The 21,307-nt window shown below is 43.7% G+C and overlaps 1 protein-coding gene across 3 annotated transcripts in view; it reads left to right on the top strand.

Moving 5' to 3' along the window:
* The window catches only part of MAJIN (membrane anchored junction protein), a 37,825-nt gene extending 17,197 nt beyond the window's left edge, over positions 1–20,628 (top strand). For 2 of the 3 annotated variants that reach the window (XM_066558253.1, XM_066558254.1), the window contains exons 2-11: positions 5,198–5,324; positions 5,615–5,660; positions 6,949–7,024; positions 10,878–11,003; positions 12,319–12,350; positions 13,140–13,249; positions 16,311–16,365; positions 19,157–19,229; positions 19,335–19,479; positions 20,264–20,628. In XM_066558253.1, the coding sequence (XP_066414350.1) occupies positions 5,224–5,324; positions 5,615–5,660; positions 6,949–7,024; positions 10,878–11,003; positions 12,319–12,350; positions 13,140–13,249; positions 16,311–16,365; positions 19,157–19,229; positions 19,335–19,479; positions 20,264–20,309 (810 nt within the window). In that variant the 5' untranslated portion in view covers positions 5,198–5,223 and the 3' untranslated portion in view covers positions 20,310–20,628. The remainder of the gene's footprint in view (positions 1–5,197; positions 5,325–5,614; positions 5,661–6,948; positions 7,025–10,877; positions 11,004–12,318; positions 12,351–13,139; positions 13,250–16,310; positions 16,366–19,156; positions 19,230–19,334; positions 19,480–20,263) is intronic. The other variant, XM_066558255.1, reaches the window with a different exon arrangement.
* The last annotated feature ends 679 nt before the right edge of the window (positions 20,629–21,307 follow it).

The raw sequence follows: 21,307 nt of genomic DNA, 5'->3' as shown, positions 1-21,307 counted from the left end.
GGTACACAGCAGATTACAATACGTGTTTATACTTCATGCATATTTATTTTTTTCCTTAGAAAAGTTGTGGTTATACAAACTATTTCTTAGAACTCATCGTTATCATTAGCATATGCAAAACACAGGCGCAGTGCATCCAGGTCTCACTGAGGAAGGCTCTGCGTCTTCCTTGGTGGTCCACTGATGAAAGCTGGATATCTTTATCGCCGTGCCCATTTCACCTTTCTCCTCTAGGCATGATCAGTCTCTTGTTAGCTGTTTCAGCAATTTTCTCACTGGTTTTAGCAAGCTTTGTACTTCATTGTTCGAAGTTTTGTTCCCCATTTTTTGCCCAGTTTCATCCTGTGTCTAGCTTGTGACTAGGATTTGCCAGGTTCTATATTGGCTGCAATGTATCTTATTCTTGCCTAAGTATGCCTAGGCACAATGCTTTTAAACCTTTCAACATCCTATTGGTACCTGGCTTCCATGTGGCCTTGCTGTGTTGACAATTTACACTTTGTTCCATGAGATTCCATTGCCTAACAGTCTCCTTGGTTCCATGAGGCCCCTCTGTGTCACAGTGGAGCCTTGGTGTCTTGAGATTCCATTGCATCACAATTGTCTCCTGCATTTTGTTAAACCTGGCTGTGCTATAATGGACACTTGCTTCCATGAGCAGTGCCATGGAGTCACAATGGTCACTTAGGTTCCATGAAGCCCGAGATTTTGGCAATTGACACTTGTTTCCATGGGATTCCATTGTCCCACAATGTTCTCCTGGGTTCTATGAGGCCCTGCTGTGTCACAATGGCCCCTTGCTTCCATGAGCCATGGTCCAGTCCCAATTGCCCCTGAATTCCATGAGGCCATGCTGTGTTCACAATTGACACTTGGTTCCATCAGATTCCATTCCAGTGGTCTCCATGTTTCCATCTCGCTGTGCTGTGTCACAATGGACACTGGATTCTACAAGAGCTGGCAATGTCCCAGTGGCACCTGTTGTCCTACGAGCCCCTACTTTGTCCAAGTAGATGCTTGGATCCATGAGATTTCAGGTTGTCATAATGGTCTGCTGAGCCATGAGGCTGTGTTGTGTCACAATGTACATTGAGTTCCTTGTGCTGATGGCTAGGTGACAAGATAATGCTTGAGCTATGCAAAGGCTGTAGCTATGCAGAAAGTGTAGTTACTTTGGAACAGGGTATGTGAAATCAGCAAATTTAGCAAATTTAGCAGAACAAGCTAACTGCAAAAGCTAACCAATGGCTCTTTGAGCAGACAATCTTATACAGCTTGCACAGAAAACAGAGGTGAAAAATTCAAACCCCCGGAAGACTTACGAGCCTTCATCCAAAGCGACCACCAGGAGCCTGACGATCACCTCATGCAGAATCTGCGCGTGTGCTATAAGGGCTTACATAATCATATAATTAGAAAATACATTGCGATATGAAGGTTAGAAAAGTATCATATACACATTATGTAAAAAAGTATAAAATGCAGTACTGTGCAAAGAATGGACAAGTGAGTTTGTGGTGGAGCTATCCCCCTCCTGGCATTGATTAAACAAATACCTGCTCCGTAGGCCCTATACTATGGACTACTGTTTTCTTGCCTAATTTTCAGGCATCAGTTTATGACACCGTGGCAGGATGGGACTATGCCTAGCTGCAAGATCCATTAGTGTTGAGGACTCCCTTGGTGTGCCCCAAGGATTTCTTGGAGGGATGCCTGAGGGTGCTGTTTTACTATAAAGCCAGCTTAGAGCCTCCCATTTGCTATTGAAGAGCAGCTCAAACAGGACATAGCCCTTCTTGCTGAGATGCACCCAGAAGGGTGGGCTCAGCGTGTCTTTAGAGAAGGTTAGAGTAGTTAGTGAAGCTGTGTTTTCCACTGCATTATCTGCTTGCTTGAACATTGGTAGTTACCAATTTCCTGCTTGTGTATGAAATCAATGCATCAATTTACTTCCTGACTCCCTAAGCTTATTTTGCTTTTTTTTAAACCAAAAGACAGTGAAAATAAATTCAAAATTCTTCTGCAGCTGCTGAATTATTCTCTACATCATGTCTTTACCAATGCTGAGGGAGACCATCATGCCACTGCTTATAGGAAGTGGACTTCACCTCACTGACTGAACAGCAAGGGATGCTGTATCAGTCCCTGGATATTAACTGTCGCAGACATCTTTTCATTAAAAATCCCTTCCTTAGGATTTTTCCTCCTGAGAAGCTGGGAGGCCTCGGGAACCAAATGTAAACAATGCTTATCTGCTGCTGTGGAATGCAACAGGTGGATCTTTGATTGGCCCATCTTGGATGTTTATAAATAATGGCCAGTCACAGCCCAGCTGGCTCGGACAGAGAGTCTGAGACAGCTGCCTTTGTTATCATTCTTTCCTTTTCTATTCTTAGCTAGCCTTCTGATGAAAACTTTTCTTCTATTCTTTTAGTATAGTTTTAATGTAATAAATATAATAAAATAATAAATCAAGCCTTCTGAAACATGGAGTCAAATCCTCGTCTCTTCCCTCATCGTGGGACCCCTGTGAACACCGTCACAGATAGTGACCCCGAGTGACTGGAGAAGATTCATCACTTGGTGAGACCCTGGAGGAGCACTGCTACACTGGGTAAACCCCGAGGGTGTGGCATTGATGGTCACCTCACAAGTGACCACAGAAGTGGATTCTAGCCAGGAGCTGAAGAACTGAAGATCCTGAATTTGGACACGGTTCACAGCCAAGGCTGACCACAAAGAGAACCTTTTGAAAAGCCTGCAGAGAAGATGTCCGGAAAGCTCAGCAGCATCAAGCAGCCTGCCAGAGCCTGGTGGACACTGTCACAAGGTACTGTTACCGTTTCCCTTCCTGATGATGCTGCCCTTCGCAGACTCTGGCTGCACATGTGGGAGAGGGTGCCTATGGAGGCGGAGGTTCCTTTAGCTCCCTCAGAGAAGACACTTATTGGCCTCTGGCAAAAATGGGGTCATGAGGACAGAGTTCCTATGGTGAAGAGACATTTCCATGAGTTTTTCTGGTCGACAAAGTTCCACAGGTTTTTCACGAATGTGCTCTATGCCCTCGATTCGTACATATGGGAATGCATGGAATTCATTATTATGGCTTGGTGCCAGGATTTTGGATTCCCTCGGATCTATCCGTCATTCAAAACGCTTTTCCCAGTTTTGAAACGGAAAGCAGCTTCGTTTCAGTGGATTGCCGATTGCAGGGGGCAGGCTCCGCTCCTGGGAGAAGACCCTTGGGAGGAAGACGACCTGCTGCTTCCCAGCCCCCCTGAATCACAGCGGGGGGCCAAGGTTTTGCCCGCAGCCGAAGGAAAGTTTTTTCCGTGCCTTTGGAGCATGCTCAGATGGAGCCACTTTTCCTCCCCCATCGTTGCTCTCAGGGGGGATCTGAGTGGGCTGCGCCGCCCTGGCCAGCGCCGCGGGCCCTGTCCCGCCCAGCCCCGTGGTCGGCACCAGTCCCCGTGGCGCCGCCTCCTGGGCCCGCGGGGCCGCCCCAATCCGCCCTGCCGCTGCGGCCGCCTCTCCGGGCGGCCCCGCCCATGGCTCCGATTGTTTCGGCAGCTGTGCCTGCATGGCCGATCCCGGAGCCACGGGCAGAAGCTGCTGCCGGTCCTGTACCCACTCCCTTTGCATCACAGCCGGCAGTTGCATTCGCAATACTGCCGGCGGCACTGGCGGGGGCTGGCGGGCGCAGCACAGCTGCCTGCTTTCAAACTCAGCGTTTTTCGCGGGCTGGTTTCCCCTTGGGGGTTGTGATCCCTGCCATCCCTCGCGCCCCCAGCGGCAAGGGGGAGGTGGCTCCCGGGAGTTCTGCCTCTGGTCCCCAGCCCGGAGGGTGTGGGAGTGGTACCGGGAAGCAGAAAGGACGAACACCTTTTGCTTTTGCATTTGCATTGCAGAAGCAGGGGAAACAGCGGAAAGCGACCATCACTCGCTTGCTGTGGGGAAGAAACGTCCCCAGACCCGAGATGAAGGTTCTCGGGACAGCTTTTCTTCCCCCACTGCCGGTATGGTTCAGTGGTTCAGGGGGATCAGGAAGCGTTTGGTCACTTGTTCTGCCATTGCACTGGCAGCATGGTGCTGGGTTGTGAGAACACAGAGCCCGCCTCATGGGCCGGGACTGGGCCATTTGGCTCAGTTCCCTGGGCCAGGGCCACCGCCCGGCCTCCTGTTGGGTTTGGGGGCTTTGCTTCCCCTGTCAGGACCTGGGCCACCATTCTGTGGGCTGGGTCTGGGGTTCCTGATCTTTCCAAGAGGGCCAGGGTCCCCAAGGGCCTCTCAGGCCTCTCTGCTGCTGCTGCTCTTTCCGGAAAAAAAAAAATTAAAACAGTTGAAAGAGCTAATAGCCGCTCAAAAGCACTGAAGAGCCAAGAATTAGCTTCAGCCCAAGTGGTTCAATAAAGGGCTGTGGCCAAGACATTCCAGAAATTTTCTCAAAATTGTTTGATGACTGTCAATAGATCTTTGATAATTGTTGTTGGATTTTCTTTAGCAGTTCTTTGTTTCAGGATTCTGCAAGCCCGTTTCAGGACCAAAAGGGACTTTCAGAGATGTCAAAGAGGAATATCTTCAGTCCATGGACTTTCTCCTGAGACTCAGCTGTGTGGATTTGGAGCAATGAACTTTCTTTGCATTGTTTTTGCATTTTCTTATATTGTAAGATTGTTTTCGTGATATGATAGAATTTTATGTTCTACAGGTGAAGAATTTCCCTGATCATTCCACATCAGCACTTGATTGAGGTTTTGATTGGGAGTGGAGAGCAATGAGTTCTTGTGGGCCGGACTCTCGGGGGTAGCCAGGATCCACGGCTTCCTTTGCATCTGGTGCCGGTCGCAGGCCCCACAGGGCTCCGCAGAGGAGTCTGGGGTGGGGGGGGTGTCCGAAAAGGAGGTTTGCCATCCCCGTAGCATGAGTCCCGTAAAGCTTCAGGGACCTCGGCAGAGGCAGTTGCAGGGCAGTGCAGCTGAAGACGAGGTGACTGTGTGCTCCAGGCCTGTCCTCGGATCCTGCTCAAAAACACAGCGCTATTGACATGGGACACTCAGATCAGTCTTTTGCTCACTGGTAGGAGAGTTCTCTCTGCAAATGTCCCCTGGAAGAAAAACTGCATATAATCTTTCCATATGACAGAAAGAGATGTGGTGAGGGGTTCAGGAATTAACCTTTGACTCTCCTGCTTTCCTAGTCTGGCATTCAGGGAGAGAGAGAGAGATGTCGTTGAAACCATTCACCTATCCATTGCCTGAAACAAGATTTCTTCATGCTGGAAGGCATGTGTACAAATTTAAAATCCGGTATGGCAACTTCAACAGGTATGTGTGTTATAGCCAAGAAGTCAGTCTGCTGTTTGTTGGCTGCACGTGGCAGTGAGTTAATACAAGACCTTAAAAAACAAAACACAAGTGGATAGAAAGTTCACACGGAACAATCCTTGTGAATAAGGGATGTTTTTTAAGAGTAATAGGTTAGGAATTAATCTGCCCACTAAGTATTTTTTCCTGTTCAGTGGGAATTATGTTTTGTTTCTGTTTAAACTGTTACTTGAAATGTAGCTTCACTGCATTTTGACTGGGATGGTTCCAATTCTCTCTTTGTTTCACAGCTCTCCCAATCTCAGTCTCACTGAAAGCGCTGCCAAGGAGTCAGAGGTAGGAGCTGAGGCAGGTCCATAGGACTTCAGATGGGTGTTAGGCTAAACAAATTATATGCTTGTTACAGGACTGAGAACATTTTGTCAAATGCAGCATTTCAAGTGTGAGCAATGGGGAACTTAGGGGGAACTTCCCTGGAGAGTCTGAGTGTAAAAAACAAACAAACAAACAAAAAAAAACCCCACAAATGAAAAATATTCCTCAACAGGGAAAATTTAGTGTAGAAGAGTCATGCTTTTGTTTGAAATATTCCAAAGAAGCTACTGACTGTTAAAATTGGACAAAGGGAAACTCCTCTTTCTTGAGCTAGTCACACCCAATTCCTGTCTGATTCCTCTTCAGAGTCATTTTTGCAGGAGCTCTTTCCCTGCAAGATTTCAGTCTCAACTGAAACTTTCTCAAAGTCGAAACTTTCAAGTTGTCAGACTTGATTTAGCTGTTAATCCCTCTTGGTTTTTCAGGAGCTGTGGCAGTACTGGTGACCTGGCTCAATGGAGGCTAATCTAATGCTAAATTGCATGTGCTTTCCTTGCAACTTTTGAACCAGTGGGTGTTCTTTTAATGATGCCATTGCTTTGTGTCCAAGCACAAACTGATGGTCACAATGGATGAGTTGTGTTGTTGTCATCTTCTTCCTGAGATGGAAGAAGGCCCCTGCCATTACTAAGAAATTGAAACAAATATACTGCCTGCTTAAAAATGCTTCTTCCTATTACCTAATTTCTAAAAAACTTCAAAGTACAGTAATAGCATTGAAGATGCTATTACTGAAGAAAATGTGCTTATTTTAATTGATATGAAGAACTACAACTTTTTTTCACTTTTGAAAATGTTGAAAGGTATTACTAGAAAACGTTTTGTGTTTGTAGAGGAGTTTGTTGGGGCTTAACTGCATTTGCCTTATAACTGATTTGGGTCAATATTCAGAGAAAGAGGGGTAGGTAAATGCTGTGTGTGTTTTGCTGGAAAAATTAAATGACACTCCTTAAATTTAAAAGCACACCCCCATTTTCCATAGTAATTCTTCTATGTTAATTCAAGATTAAGGTACTCATTCACCTAAATGTCTATGAGTCTGTCAGTGCAGTGCACTCTAAAATGGCGAGAGGGAGTGGGGAGAAGAAGGGGAGGAGGAAAGGCAGAATATATAGAATCTGGTCTTCCATGATTCATGCAAACTGTAAAGTAATGTTAATTTTTCCCCAAGTCTTGAAAGTGTACTTGACAGTGGAATTGTCACTATGTTTTTAATATTTTTCCTTTGTTTATTTTTTGGCCTCTCCAGGAAGTGATTAGAGTAATCCTTGGAAATCTTGATGATTTACATCCATTTTCTACAGACCACTTCACCGTCTTTCCATGTATCCTTTCTTTCCTACTCATAAAAGAAAAGATTCAATGACTTGTATCTTTTGGGCATTGCATAAGTCAACATTTATGTGTAGGAGTGTGTAGTGCTTTAGCTGGAGTAGTACTACTTCAATCTTTGCAGTTTGACATTGGCTGAAGGTATTGTGAACACCTCAGGTGTTGCCTTCACCAGAGAACTGATGTGACGAGAGTGTTTTGCAGTGTTTTCATCCAAACAGCCTTGTGTTCCAAATTAGCTTTAGCCAGAGCAAACAAAGGTAAACATAAAGTGCCAGGAAGCCCATCTCATGTGCTCAGAAGCACAGCCGGTGCATTGTTCCCAAAGGTTTGTGGAACATAAAACACTCCTTACAGGCCCAGCAATGCTGGCTCATGAGCAGGGAAACTCACGTGTTTGTCCTTGTTAGGTCCCTCAAGGTTAAACCACCATGAGCCTTTGGGGATGGAAGATGGGAGCAAGTGTGAGTCTGCACTCATGTCTCCACAGAGATGGCTGAGAAAAGCAAAAAGTACCTCACAGAGTGAGCTTTACAAGAAGCAGTAGTTGAGCTAAGATAATTGGAAGAACAGAAAAGCTTTTAAACACACAAAGCCTGCAGGATTGTCATCCAGTTATCCTGGTTCCCTCTTCAGTCCTTGAAGCCTAGAAACAATTGTGAAGCAAATGTATCGGCACAGTATTCCCTTTACTGCACTCATGCCTCTCACTCCTGTGGGACCAGTCAGCAGATCTTTTCTGTCTTCCCTAAAGTTTGCAGAGGCATTGAGCTGCTGTCAGTCTGGCCTGCTGTCCACAGACAGTGCTGTAAAAGCTGTGTGCAGTTGCACAGCATAGTCATATAGAAGCACAGGTTTTGAGGAGTATAGTTTCCCAGGATTTCACTTTTGATACAGAAGTGCTGAGGCATTTGAGATTGGATTATTCTAGCTAGTGGCTGTACTACAGGCTCCTCCTCTTTCTAGGTGTTCTATTATCAGAATACATAAGTGGCCTTCATTTTTTTTCTTCTGGCTTGTGCAACTGGACAGAATTTAGTAGTTGCTGCTACATATTCTGCAGATTTTTAATTTAAAGTGACAATAACTTGATAAAAGAGATGGTAACTGTTAATATTTCTCTTGTAGTTGCTGTTGTGTATTGGGTTGAGAAGTTAATATCCCAAGACTTCTGTTGAAAAGTAATTCAGTTAAATATTAGCGTTTTCCAGTCCTAAAGGCGTGTCCATTTTTGGATCAGATCTGGCATCACTTCCTGTGATTCTGAGTGCCCTGGAGTAATGAAAACTTCTGAGGCATTCCCCTCCCGCCTCCTAATAGCAGGCATAATGGAATGAGAAATCCTTTTTCTCTGTCTGAAGCAGGTACATACGACAGCAACTTACTCATGTTAGAGTCAAGAAGATAAGGTAGCCAAGAGCATCATTATACAGAAGACACCCAATCCAACCAACTTTATTAGTTTGCTCTAAAGCTCAACCAGTTCTGTCTGTGTATTGAAGAGTTACAAACTTCTATTTCTAGAACTTGTAAGTCCATCCACATGCTCAGCCAGCACTGGGCCTGGAAGAGAACTGTGAGCTCAGAGGCCTGGCATGAGGGGTTGTCTTACAGTTGGTGTGTTGGGCTCCTCTCTGTAGAGTGACAGTGTTTTTGTTAATCACCAATGATGAGTCCCTCAAGCTAAAAATCAGGCAGTTTCAGTCCTGAAAGGAACTGATTGTATCAATGTTTCATTGTCTTCTGTCCCCAAGACGTTAGTTTCTGCTAGCAAATGAGGACTAACAGTATTCATTTCACCTGTTTCTCCCTGAGATCTGAGGTGTGTGAGGAGACTTATGTCCAGCATGCTTTGACCTTCCAAGCAGAAGCTCCTGCATGTCAGAACTGCACTCACATGAAGGAATGGCTGTTATATCAATTGTCTTTTTTCCCCTATTTTGAACTGTGAAGTAAATTTAATGATGCTGTGTCATGGTTTGGCGCTGGCGCAATGCCAGTGCCCCCATGAAAATATATTCCCCCTGGTGTCTGCTGTGAGATGTGACCAGGAATACAGCAAAGCAGGCTCCAACTTAGGAATAAAGAAAAAAAACTTTATTAACCTACAACTATATATAAAAAGAAACACACACAGAACTCAGAATGAAAACCCTCTAAAAACATTCCTCCTCCTGCCACCAAATTTCCAATACATCACAGTAATACAAAACCTTGGATTCTCAATTCAGTTACCACCCGTCAGGTCCCCAACTCTCAGTCCATCACCACCCTTTAGATAATCAATCCTCGGTTCATCATGGAGAGAGGAGTGCCTCTTGTACCATAGGCTTCCCCTGGAAACACAGTTGAGACCTCTTGTGTTTCCATGTCACACGTGGCACTGGCTGGAGATCATTTGCCATCATGACATGCTCTCACCACTGCGCATGGACCAGAGCTGCTTCTAGGGTTCCCCTTTTAAGGATGCTTTGCCCAATTCCAAAAAAAGCACAGTCTCTCACTTTCGGGACACCTGTCCCCCCCCAAATTTCACCCCCTGGGGCCGAGGGGTCTCACGAACAGAGATCTTTTTCTTCCCTGAAGATGGAGGACACCACCACCCTCCTCACCTGTTGTCTCTGTTCACGCACTCCTTCATATAACATCACTGCACTGTCTTGGCTCCAAGCCATTGCCTCCTGCTAAATGCAGTCTCTGTGTCACAGGAAAAATGATTCTGTCCATGGCTATACAAGAAAAGTCCAGCCAAAGGCCACTCCATCATCTCCTCCCACCACCTAGGATTCTTCTCAACTTCTCTTGGACATCTTTCACTTGCACAAACTTGCATCACATTGGTCCATTTTCTCTTATCCCATCTCTATCTCTCTTCTCATTCAACTCCAGGAGGATTAGCATTTGTAAGGTTTCCATCACCGAAGAAAAGGGTTAAAAATCTCAGGCTCTGCATGTCCAGAACTCCCACAGCTGCCCTGCCGAGCACCTTCTCGCCGCATTCCCCCCCCCCCCCCCCCCCCCCCCCCCCTCAGCTGGCCGTGCTATCAAATTTCAAGGTGGCACAGGCACCAGCTGTCTCTCTCTCCCTCTCTCCTGGGGGGGGGGTGGCTGCCCGATGCCTCTCAGTGCTCCTCCACGCTTCCATCCTGCAGGGGCCTTCACCTCCCCTCTCTGTCCAAGGCCCGGCCTACCTCACCCGGCCGCATGGCTTCCTCTCCTCCGCCCAGCCCGCAGCCGGGCAGGGCAACTCTGACCTCTTTCACTGACCGGAACCCAAGAGAGCTTCCCCCTGGGAGTTCTCTGCTTTTAACCCCCGTGTTCTCAGAGGCATATCCATGTCCTCAGTGCCCACACCAGGTGCCAATATTCAAATCTGAGCACCTATTGGTCTGACCACAGCATCCCGAAAAATTCACTTCCTTTTCAAACCAGGACATGCTGCTTCTATGAATACAAATCCTTTTTAATTTTTAAATAAAATTTTAAAATAATTCCTTTTTAATTAGGAAGACTGTTGAAGGGGTTTTTTTTTAATTTATAGGTTTGGAAGGGCCTGGCTACGTTTTTTTTCAGGAGGGTGTTCGTACTGAAGGCAAGCACAGTTAAGGGAACAGAACACTATTAATACAGGTGACTGATGGGGCAGTGTGGATAAATAAAAATGGATAAGTGTTTCCTGTAGTGTGTTACTAGTGCAGTTTCACAAGTTCATAGAACAGGTTGTATTAGCTCCCTTGTGCACATATACAGTGTGCTGTGACTTCTGAAGCTTTAGAAGACATTTTCAGGACTCATGTTCCTTTGAAATGTTAATGTTGTGTTTTTGAGTCTTACCATTCTTCTCAGATTTGAGTAAATGGGAGCAAGTATCAAAAATGAAATTCAAACATGAGAATGTCCATCTCATGCCTTATCCCTACATTTGTACGTTGTATCTAGAATTGAATTCATTTCAGCGATATATATCTTGTGGTAAGTCACTGTGATTATGTTTGGGTAATTTCTGTAAACATCTATGATCCATGTCTTGCTTTTCTCTTTTCCTTTGTCACTATATCTGAATCAGAGAGAGCAAAACTGCATGTGGGATGCTGTACCATGAGTTTGAAATAGTGCTTAAGAGTGTGTTCCTTACTGTCTCATATTGCTTGTCTAAAATTCCCTGAATTCCCCTTTGTCTTCCAACCACTGATGACTCTTTAGCTGGTATTTTTGTGAAGCTATGCCCAGTGGCTCCCAACCTTCCTTTTTTTATGTCAGTCAGTGGGCTGGAGCCAGCACATAAATGTATATGGGACACATGTTTTCCTTCCTTGTGCACGACTACATTTGTTGACATAGAAAATCACACTCTTTGTTGCTATGTTCTTAAAGAAATAATGGATTTTTATTTAAAAAATAATGATAGTAATCATGTTAATAATATCTTTTATACAATTAGCAAACATTTTCACCTCAACAGGGTCTCAATTTCCAGGTTTTCTATGAATTCTCTGAACAACCTCAAGCAAAAGCTAAGGACTCTGTGGGACTCTACATTAAAACTCCCCTGATTTGAAAACTGAGTATTCATATTGTTTCCTGTTGTGATTATCAGGCTCTGGAAAAACTTACTGTTTTTCTTTAATGACTGCCTAGCAGATAATGGGATCTTTATAAGATGGCCAACTTTCTTAGTCTCGCCTATTTGCATTTCCTATCAAACAAACCATGTCTGGATGTAAAGACTTCTAACCATGGAGAGTTCACTCACTTCCCTGCACACCTGCTACAGTATTTAATTGCCTTATCCAGATAGTTGTACAGCATTGCTATTCTAAAATTAGGAACAGTATAAGGCACTGTTACTTTCAGACTTGATGTCTTACATTTCTCTTGGTGGGGATTTTTCTTCAGGGAAATATGTGTGAATCCCATACATCCTACAGCTGGCCAGTATTCTCTAGAGGCTGTGATCCAGATATCCTTGCATCTTCCATCTGGTGCCCAAAGCACAGCGAGATGCTAACTGTTTTTCAGGCCCTTCTCTTCTGAAGATACCTTTGACTTCTTTAAGACAAGCAATTGTCCCATCCCAGTGATATCTGGTGTTCATAGCCAGGAATTCTGGTTCAGAAAGAGCTGTATTTGAACGTTTTCTATTTCAGTGTATCATATGCAGGTCGAGACTGTTTCACAGTAGTTTATCTTGCTCCTGGAAGAGAAATTGCAGTGCAAAAATATACTTTTCAGTTGGTTAAAGAAAGTTGAGTCCAAATATTCACCAGGTTTTATACCTCTGTTGCAGGTAAAGAAGTAAACAAGGGCAGTGGTGAGCTTGTAAGTTGTGCATTTGGTTTTATTTTGTTGTTTAATTTATGTTCTAAGTATTCTTGAGAAACAGAATCTATGCCTTTAGGCAATGCTAGAGTTCTCCTACCACTAGGAGTTAGTCAGGCAGTGTAAAGTGGCACCGAATTCTCACATAGAACCAAGGGGAGAGACGTTCTTCTGACAGTTCAGTTGAGCTTGGAAAGCAGTCCTGTATCAGGACCTAAGAGCCTGCTGCCTTCAGTTCCATGGATTTTCTGCAAGCCTGACTGAGTGAGCTGTCCAGTGTTTCCATCACTGGAAGAATCTGCGAGGTTGATATTTCTGAGTAATTAAGTAGTTCCCTAGGTACTGTGTCATAAACAGCAAAGTTATGCTTATTTGAGAAGTTTCTGTGTAATGAGAGTTCAGGATAGGATTATTTTCAATATAGGTAAGTGTCTGAAGTGAATTAATGAAGAATAATTCAAATCCAAATTCCCCCAAGGAAGTGTCCAAATTCCCCTAAGGAATTTTTTCTGTCTCTGCATTCCTGCTATTTACATTCATTGGCAGTCCTCTGAAAATGGAGAAAATAGGATGTCCTAGAAAGAAATACTTTATTTAAAACTATTGAGCATAATTCTCTGGCTGACCTCCCAGTGCTTGTTTTAGTCTTGAATCCTTTTTGTTTTGTTTTCAGAGTATAAGCAGGAACAATTTTTGCAAACTATGAATGTACTTCAACTAGGAATTTTGTTCTAAAATAGAAAAGTCAAAATCAATTGTTACCAATACCAAACTTGCAATCCTTTGAAGGTCAGGAAAAGAAATGAAATGTCAGAAAGTACTGCAATGAAAGAAGCAGTGAAGAGGAGAAGAGTGGAAGTCAGAGATGATACCTCACGCCCACAGTCTTGTATGGACAGGTAAGTTGAACTCCAGAAGAGTCTCCCAGGACACATATTAATATTCTTAATGTCTCTTGTACCTTCTTCATGCTTCATTTCTGTGCAATCCTTTGCCCCATTTTCCTTCTTCCTTTTCTTCCATGGTTAACAGAATCTAAGCATCATTGCTCATATTGGGAAAAAAGTGGTCCCGTACTTTCCAAGTTCCCATACTATTGACTAGAGCTCTGCCTGTTTAACTTCTCTGTGTTCACATCACCTTTTGAGTCACAGTGAGGCGATAGCTCAGCAGCCAGACAGAGCAGTGCACTGGCTTGCACACCTGAGTCTAGGACAGCAAGGGAAGAACTGGAAGCAGTTTTCTACCTGCCTCCCAGCCTGCTCCATTGAGCCAGCTGATAAATGCTGCCCTCTTGGCTTGAGGCTGATGACAAGATGCCTTGGAACTTGCTCTTTTCCAAGTGCTTTAAAGTCTCATGCAATTGCATGCATTGTGTGAGTATTCTCACACAACTTCACCATATTTCTTCAGTAGCTAAACTTCTCATGGTTATTTCCAAGTAGATCTCTATGTCTGGATTTTACAGAATGGTTGAGGTTGGACAGGTCCTTTGATATCAAGGTTCAGACCCCTTCTGCTCAAGCAAGGTCACCCAAAGCAAGTTCCCTCAGGTCTTGAGTAGACTCTGAGGGTGGAACCACCACAGCTGTGAATAGCCACTTGCAGTGTATGACCACAATTCCAGTCAAAAAGCTTTTTCTTGTGTTCAAATTTAATTTCATATTTTGCAGTCTGTGCCATTTGCCTCTTGTCCTGCCAGAAGACAAGAGGGTTGAGGAGAGTCTGGCTCTCTGTTCTTCATTTCCTCCCATCAGGTGTACATTGGTAAGATCCCATCCAAGCCTTCTCCAGGCTAAACAGCCTCATCTCTTAAAGCTTCTCCACTTGAAAAAAAATTCCCCAATCCCATCATCATGTTTGCATGTGGCCCTTTGCTGTGAGTCCCACTTATGTACTGGGGTTTCCAGTCCATACTGGGGCAGAGGGGCCTCAGCAGCCTTGAGCAGAGGGGAGGGATCACTGCTTGAGGGCAGTGGTTTGGCAGAGCTCTGCCTATTCAGCTCAGGGTGAATCACTCAGCTCAGCTGAATCACTCTTCTGTGTGAGGGTACAGGGCTGGCTCTTGGCGAACCTTCTGCTTACTTCTTGACTACCTCTCAGATATCCAGTGTTACTTACAGGCTGGCAGACTTCTTTCTTCTTAGAGTGTATTTTTTTAAAAGAAGAAAATATATACCTATGCTGAATCCTCACAAGTTTGTGGCAAACAGTCCTGGATCCATTAGTGCACACCTTTCTCCTCCCATGTACAGACTATATCTACCTTGGTGCCTTATATCCTAACCATTTCCCAAGCGTGTTTCATGTGGAGATATTAACAAAGTCTGAAGCCAGTTCTTTTCCTGCTCATGCAAATGTACTCCTTTAATCCCACCCCCATCCCCCTGGCCTGTTTCTACTCACAGTACAACTGTTGAATATGAGGGAGGAATGAGCCCAGGATTCAGAATTTTATTTCTTTTACCCAAAGACACAAGTTGTAGATTAATAAAATACAAGGTCAAAAAGGACTATTTCATGATCCAGTCTGGCAGTTCTCTCTAGGTCCTGAATCTTGCCACAGCAGTTATGATTAGAGCAATCCGTAATTTTTAAGTGTATGCTTGAATTCAAAATCAAATTGGTGAGCACTAGCTTCAAGCCTTCTGTCATTTTTTCCAGTTACACTGTTAGACTGAAGAGCTCATTCAGAGTGAGCATCTTCCCTGCCCCAGGAAGGAGTGTGTCTGCTGCAATGAGACCAGCTCTTTGTCTTCTCTTCTTTCTGGACAATCTCTTGCTCCTAAATTGTCTCGGGGGATTTGGATTTTCTTGGAGTGCTACTGAGTGTTGAGAAATCAGAATCTCCAAGTGGCACTCCCAGTGATTCTGATCACCTCAAGTGAAGCCAGGGTGGTTTTTCTGCACATGCATCCCTTCATACTTCCCCATATGGAGTTCCCTCTGCCATTTTAATGCCCCATGACCAAGTCTTGCAAGATCTTTCTGTGGTTCTTTACAACCTGCCCTTGTAACCTTGTAGGATTCACAAGCTTTCTCAGCTATCTGCTCATCCCCCTTTTCATGTAATGCTTTTTCTCTTTAACTGCTTGTTTGTCATCGTAGAATGTAAGAGCCTAAATGAGAGACGTGGGACTCCAGGGGGCTCTCCAAAATGCAGTTTATTCCATCCAAGATGTTACAGCAGTCCAGGGTGGTGGGTGACAGAGCCTGTGCCTACAGCTGTCAGCTCCAGCTGCAGGCAGGCCTGGAGACCCTCTAGTTTTGATTACTATGCATTATATACTTTTCTTTGCTTAGCATCTTAATGCAGTAGAACCAATCTATACCTTAACTATTATCTATAGCCTATCATAACTACTATAATTACCATATTCATGTTACTGTTCTCCAATCACTAAAAGTTAGTACATTACAGTTTAAGCTAGAAGTTGTTTTTCAGTTTTCGTGCAGTGGAAAATTCTGAGACCTTTTTTCTACTTGCAAGACTTGTTTTCTGCTTTGCTGACTTGTTTGCCTGCGCTCTTTCTGCTTGGTAAAAACATCTTCATGTTTGAGGTGGGTTTATCCTTTGCTCTAAGTCACAAGAACCCCTTCTGACTAACATACCTTTTGCCTTCTTGGTTATCCAGTAAGACTGGCTCAGCAATTCTTTTCTTCTATATCAAAACTTGCTTCCATCTCTATTCCTTCATCAGACTCTACATTAAAAAATCTTTCTGCCAAGCATACATATCTGTGAGACTTTCTTGTCAAACTTTCATCCTTCCCAACAGTAGAAAAGCAGAATGAGTGCATATTTTCATTTTTAAGGAAGACTTTGAAACATGAGTACAAATATAGATTAAGGGTATATATCTTGTTGAGTAGAGTCTACTAAAGTCCTGGTTTCTAGTGAAGTACTTGGAGTGGCTGCTTCCTTTTTTGTAAACTCAGTTTTTACTTACTTTTCTTTAGAACTGGAGCTGACTGTGTTCACCACATGAGTAAAGCAGAGCAAGGATTTGAAAAGGTAAGCTACAGAATATTCAGGAAGAAACAACATCACCTATTTAGTCCTGGACCCTTACAGTGGCAAGCATAAAAATGCCTGCAGGTAATTTGTCCCCTTTTTCCCTGCATCACCCTCATCATTTTTGACTCCTCACGAGACTTAGCAAAAGGATGAGTTATATTTTTTTTGAGATTACGCAAACTTTTCTGATTGTCAAGCTACAAGCTCAGGCGTAAGCTCAGCCTCTGAGAGGTGAGCCTGAGGGATGCCGTGCCTTTTCTCCAGGACTCCAGTCCTCTGTCATCTCACATGCCCCTTTATGGAGAACTCCACAAAGGGCCAACAGTGAGTGCTGGCATCTTGTCACTGGCTTTGCTGTGACCATGTGCCACTCCCCACCAGTGTCCCTCTCTCTGCTGATGGCTGTGCAGGCATCACCCTGTTCCTGAAACAGTGCCATGCCTTTTCTCACTATGTCACCAGAAGGCAGATTCATGACAGGATTGTTCCAGAGGGATTGGCTGTTGCTCTGTGTTCTCCAAAGACCTTGTTAGGAGGAGAAGATTCTTTTTCTTCTAGCCCACAGGCTCCAAGCCTGCTCAGATAGAGCTGCTCTTAGTCACACCCTAACACCTGTGTCCTCCTAGATGTTGCACATCCTCCCAAATGCACTTCATATATTTTCTGGATACCCATTCTAAATTTAATTCAAATCCCTACTACACTATCACCTTTCTTGCTTTTTCCCCCTCTCTAGCTTTTTGGAAGAGAGTTTTTTCCAAGGAGGCAAACACATTTCTCTTGGGTTTCTCACAAAAGAAGCCCAAAACATTATTTTAGAACAGGGTTTTTTGACAGGTTTGTTGGATTTACAGGATAGGAAGAAGACTGACTAATAACTCATTGGGAGCATTCAGTAAAGAATAACTTACCTAAAAAAAGCAGATTTATTTGTCTGTAAATTTGTATCCCTTTTTTTCCCCCCCCTCCTTATCTTTGCAGTATAAGTGACAGGTCTCTGCACATGCCCTCTTTGGCTTCTTTCCTCAGGTACTCCAAATACTGTTGGTGAGATAAGGATAATTTTCTGAAAGATGCTTTTTTTGTTCTCCACTTTGCTATAATCAGTGTCTCCAGAATTCCTCTGTTGTTTATACAATTTTCAAGACATTAGAGTCCTTGAATGCTGGAGCTCCAGGTTAGCAGCTTGGACTCTGAGAAACACTATGACAGTTGGCAGACGTTACTCTAAGCTCTTCTTGTGTTAACTAATGTGGGAGGGCATCTCATAAGCACTTTCCAGGTAAACTGGAACTGTGATAAAAAATAACTCAGTAAATACCAACTCAGGTGAAAAGAACCTTCTCTGGAACAGCTGCTTGTGACATCATGACTTGTCCTCGAAATTGCACTAGTTAAGGCGCTGTTAAACTGAGAGGGTTGTCTGGACACAGACTGTTCTGTTGATGAACACTAGATCAGGTGTCACAAGTACTGTGTGAAATCATGGGCAGAAGTCCTCTTATTGAGTCCTAACATGCATTTTTAGAAGATGAAAGCCAAATATTTCTGTGACATGCTTTCCATTTGGGTTTTGTTTGGTTTTTTTCTTTTAATTCAGGATGAGAAGAAAGATTAGGTTTAGGATAAAAACATGTCAGTAGCTCCTGTACTTTGTTGGAGTTTTTCTGGTTGTTCTTCCAAGGCTTTTTCTCAGTTTATCAACAGTGTGTGGCTTTGGTTTCAAATCCACCTGGTATTTCATAATGCTTCTCAAAAAGGGAAGAGTTTCATTAAACAGGAAGGAAATCTGTCTATGTAGTATGTGTGTTATCGACTTAGGGATGTTGGATTTGGAATAAGGAGCAAAGAAGTTCCACAGGTACATGACTGTTCAATAGACTGCATTTTCAGCTGTCATCCAAATGTGTCCCAGGCCTGTGATGGTGACATCTGGTCAGGATGAATGTGGTCAAACCTGCATGTCTTTTCACTTACACAGTGCACCAGCAAGAGTCAAATAAAGAAAGAGACTCAGCCTGTCACTCCAGAGAATTTTCCTAACTTAGTTAATGCTCTCAGACTAAACTGCAAAGATCTCAGGCCATCAGAGGCTTGGAATTTTGTGTTAACCTGAGCTTAGATGTGGCATTTGGGGACATGGTTTAGTGATGGCCTTGGCAGTGCTGGGTTAGCAGCTGGACTCAATCTTAAAAGGCTTTTCAAACCGAAATGGTTCTGAGATTAGTGCAAGGGAAACACCATTAGGACCTGTCATTGTTTTAGGGTTTACTCTCTTTTAGAAGCTTACCTGCTGATTTTGCTGTGTTTCTATATGCTTATTTCGTTTTGTGTCGTACTTTGTGTTGTTGATCACCTTCCTAATGGGTATTCCTGGCTCACCTCTTGCTTCTGGAACTTTTCATTTTTGATCCTTCTGTCCTGGGACTTTGTCCTAGAAGGATGAATTTCCAGGGCCCTGCACTGTCCAGGGGCTGTCGTTTCCCACAGCTCTTCTGTTCATGTTTTTTGAAATCTCTGCCTATTCCATAGCTACTATTAGTTCACTATATGGTATGCTAAAATCTTCTAAATAAATTACAGCTTTATGTTATGTCCTGATGAAGGAGGTGTAAAAAAACCTTGGTGAAGAAAGTCCTCATCATAACAGAAAAAAATCCCCAAATGAAGCCACACAACAAAGACTTAGACCTTGCTTTTTAATACTTTTAGGAAGCAAGCTAACAAAAATCTCTGTACAATATAATTTAGCATTATGTAACAGTTCTTGGGTTCCATTTCCTTTTAGAATTCCTCCAAAGCAAATGAACTTGAATTCAGCCCAGCATCCCTTACTAAAGACTGTGACCAACTGAGTTTCTGTGAGTAAGGAATGCCTGGTTTCCACTGAGTTTCATTTCCCTGGATACACAGGGAGTGTGTAGAGAGCGAGGTTGTGGTTTTGTTCTTGCTGCTGTTTCTTACAGGGGGGCCTGTGGAATTTGCCCTTGAACAAAACAGAGCAGTCAGTCAGGCCGAGGGTGCAGTGCAGCTGCTGCAGCAAGTGGACCAAACAGGAAAGAAAGGAAGCATGAAGTCAGAAGGAAGAGGTCTCTCACAGTTCTGGAGAAGGTACTAATCCTACACTGATGAGCAGCGGCAGCCTGGCTCTGTCCAAGGATGTGTTAAAGGCTGATTCTGGCAGTGCCAGGTTGTTCTCCATAATTTTGAAGGACGGAGACATTTTTCTGTGTTTAAACCAAAGTCTCCCAAGGCAAAAAAAAGGGATGTCATTTTATCTCATGCTAATGGGCAGCATTACCACTAAATGTTCCTCTTCTGAGCTGTCTTTGGGAAAAACTCCTGATGAGAGAGGGTGACTGAATCTCCATCACAGCCATTATACAAGTGGCTTTTCTCAGCTGAGAAGTGCCACCTAAAAGGGTCTTCCTGGATGGATAGTCAGCCCCATGAAGCTGCATGTGACCTTTATTTGGCCATTGAACAAATCTGGACTTTGCCTTCCCAAAGGCACCATTTTAAATGGAAATCAGTGTCACTGTTCAGACACCTGCTGGCTGGCCAAAGGAGTTCTCTCATGCTGCTGAGGCTGGATCCTGTGAGTGCTATCCATCACTGCACAGAACCAGGTGCATATTGGCAGCTGCTGTTTTTTGTTATTTTTTTCAAAAATAAAACTCCTTGTTAATTGTAATGTGTGCCATTCCTTTAATGACCGAGGCCAGACCATTAGTGCACAAGTTATTCAATATTTTCTCTGGTTTTTTTCAGTTTCCCTCTGTATTGTTTTGTACTAGCATTGTGTCCTTCTGCACAGAAATCAGCTTTTTTCCCAATATTTTCAGAGAAGTATTTTAAGTCTAATGTGCTCTTCTTGTTGTTACTTTTTCCCCAGCATCATCTTTTCGCCACTACAACATCTTTTTGGTGGAAAAAACTGACCTGGAAGTACTAGTTGTTGTGGAAAGGTAGATCTGTAGTATGAATATTGGGTTGCACTGTTTCTTCTGTAAGCATTGTCAACCTTTCTTCAAGCATTGCTTATCTCAGCTATTAAATGCTTTAAATTAAATTCTACTTTGCTAATGTTCTCAAAGTAACATTCTGAAGATGTTGGGTTAGAACAACATGTTGGGGTTTTTTTCACATCTTAGAGGTTTTGGAATAGAGCAAGAAACTTTAAGATTTTGATGCTTAAGTGTCATAAATTGTGAATTTCACATTATGTGGTGTTCTAATAAAACAAGCATCAATTTGGAACTGTGTGTTATTTTAATCAGACTTACCCATGTAGAAGATACTCTTTCCCTCAAAGAAGCAGCAGAGGTTTCTAGTATTAGATGGACATCAGTACTATGCTTCACAGCTTTAAAAAGGTCAAAATTAAACATTTTGCATTAGATATTGCCACTACACTACACTTTGGGTAATTACTTATGCATTCAAAATGTAATGGGATGAGGTTGGAATTGAAGATTTTGGACGTACCAAGCCACACTCAGGCAGCTTTTTGTTGCCATGCTTATGCTTTTTAAATTATCTATCATTCTTGAACGACCCCCTGAGCTGGGCTATAGGTGACTCTGCTTGGGCAAGGGCTTGGGCCCAGTGGTCTCCAGAGCTTCCTGCCATCCTTGGCCACAGTGTGATATGAGGAAGTGTTTCCTGAGAGAGCTTCTTTCCTTTGTTAAACCGTCTGTGTCTTGACCCATGAGTGTTTTCTCATGCCTTTGTGACTCTCTCTCTCCTGTCCCCCTGAGGGAGTGGGAGTGGGCAGCAGGATGGGAGGGTCACCTGCCAGCCAGGGCCACCCCCTCCCACCCCTGAAGGGACTGCAGTCTGCAGAGAAGCCAGGTGGGAGCACAGGCAAAGCAAGAGCCTACACTGTACACAGAACCTGTACCCTGAACGTGGGTAATGGCATCGAGTGTGACTTGCA

Source organism: Molothrus aeneus, chromosome 12 (assembly GCF_037042795.1).
Source record: "Molothrus aeneus isolate 106 chromosome 12, BPBGC_Maene_1.0, whole genome shotgun sequence".
NCBI lineage: Eukaryota > Metazoa > Chordata > Aves > Passeriformes > Icteridae > Molothrus > Molothrus aeneus.
This window is presented reverse-complemented; position numbering and strand designations above follow the sequence as displayed.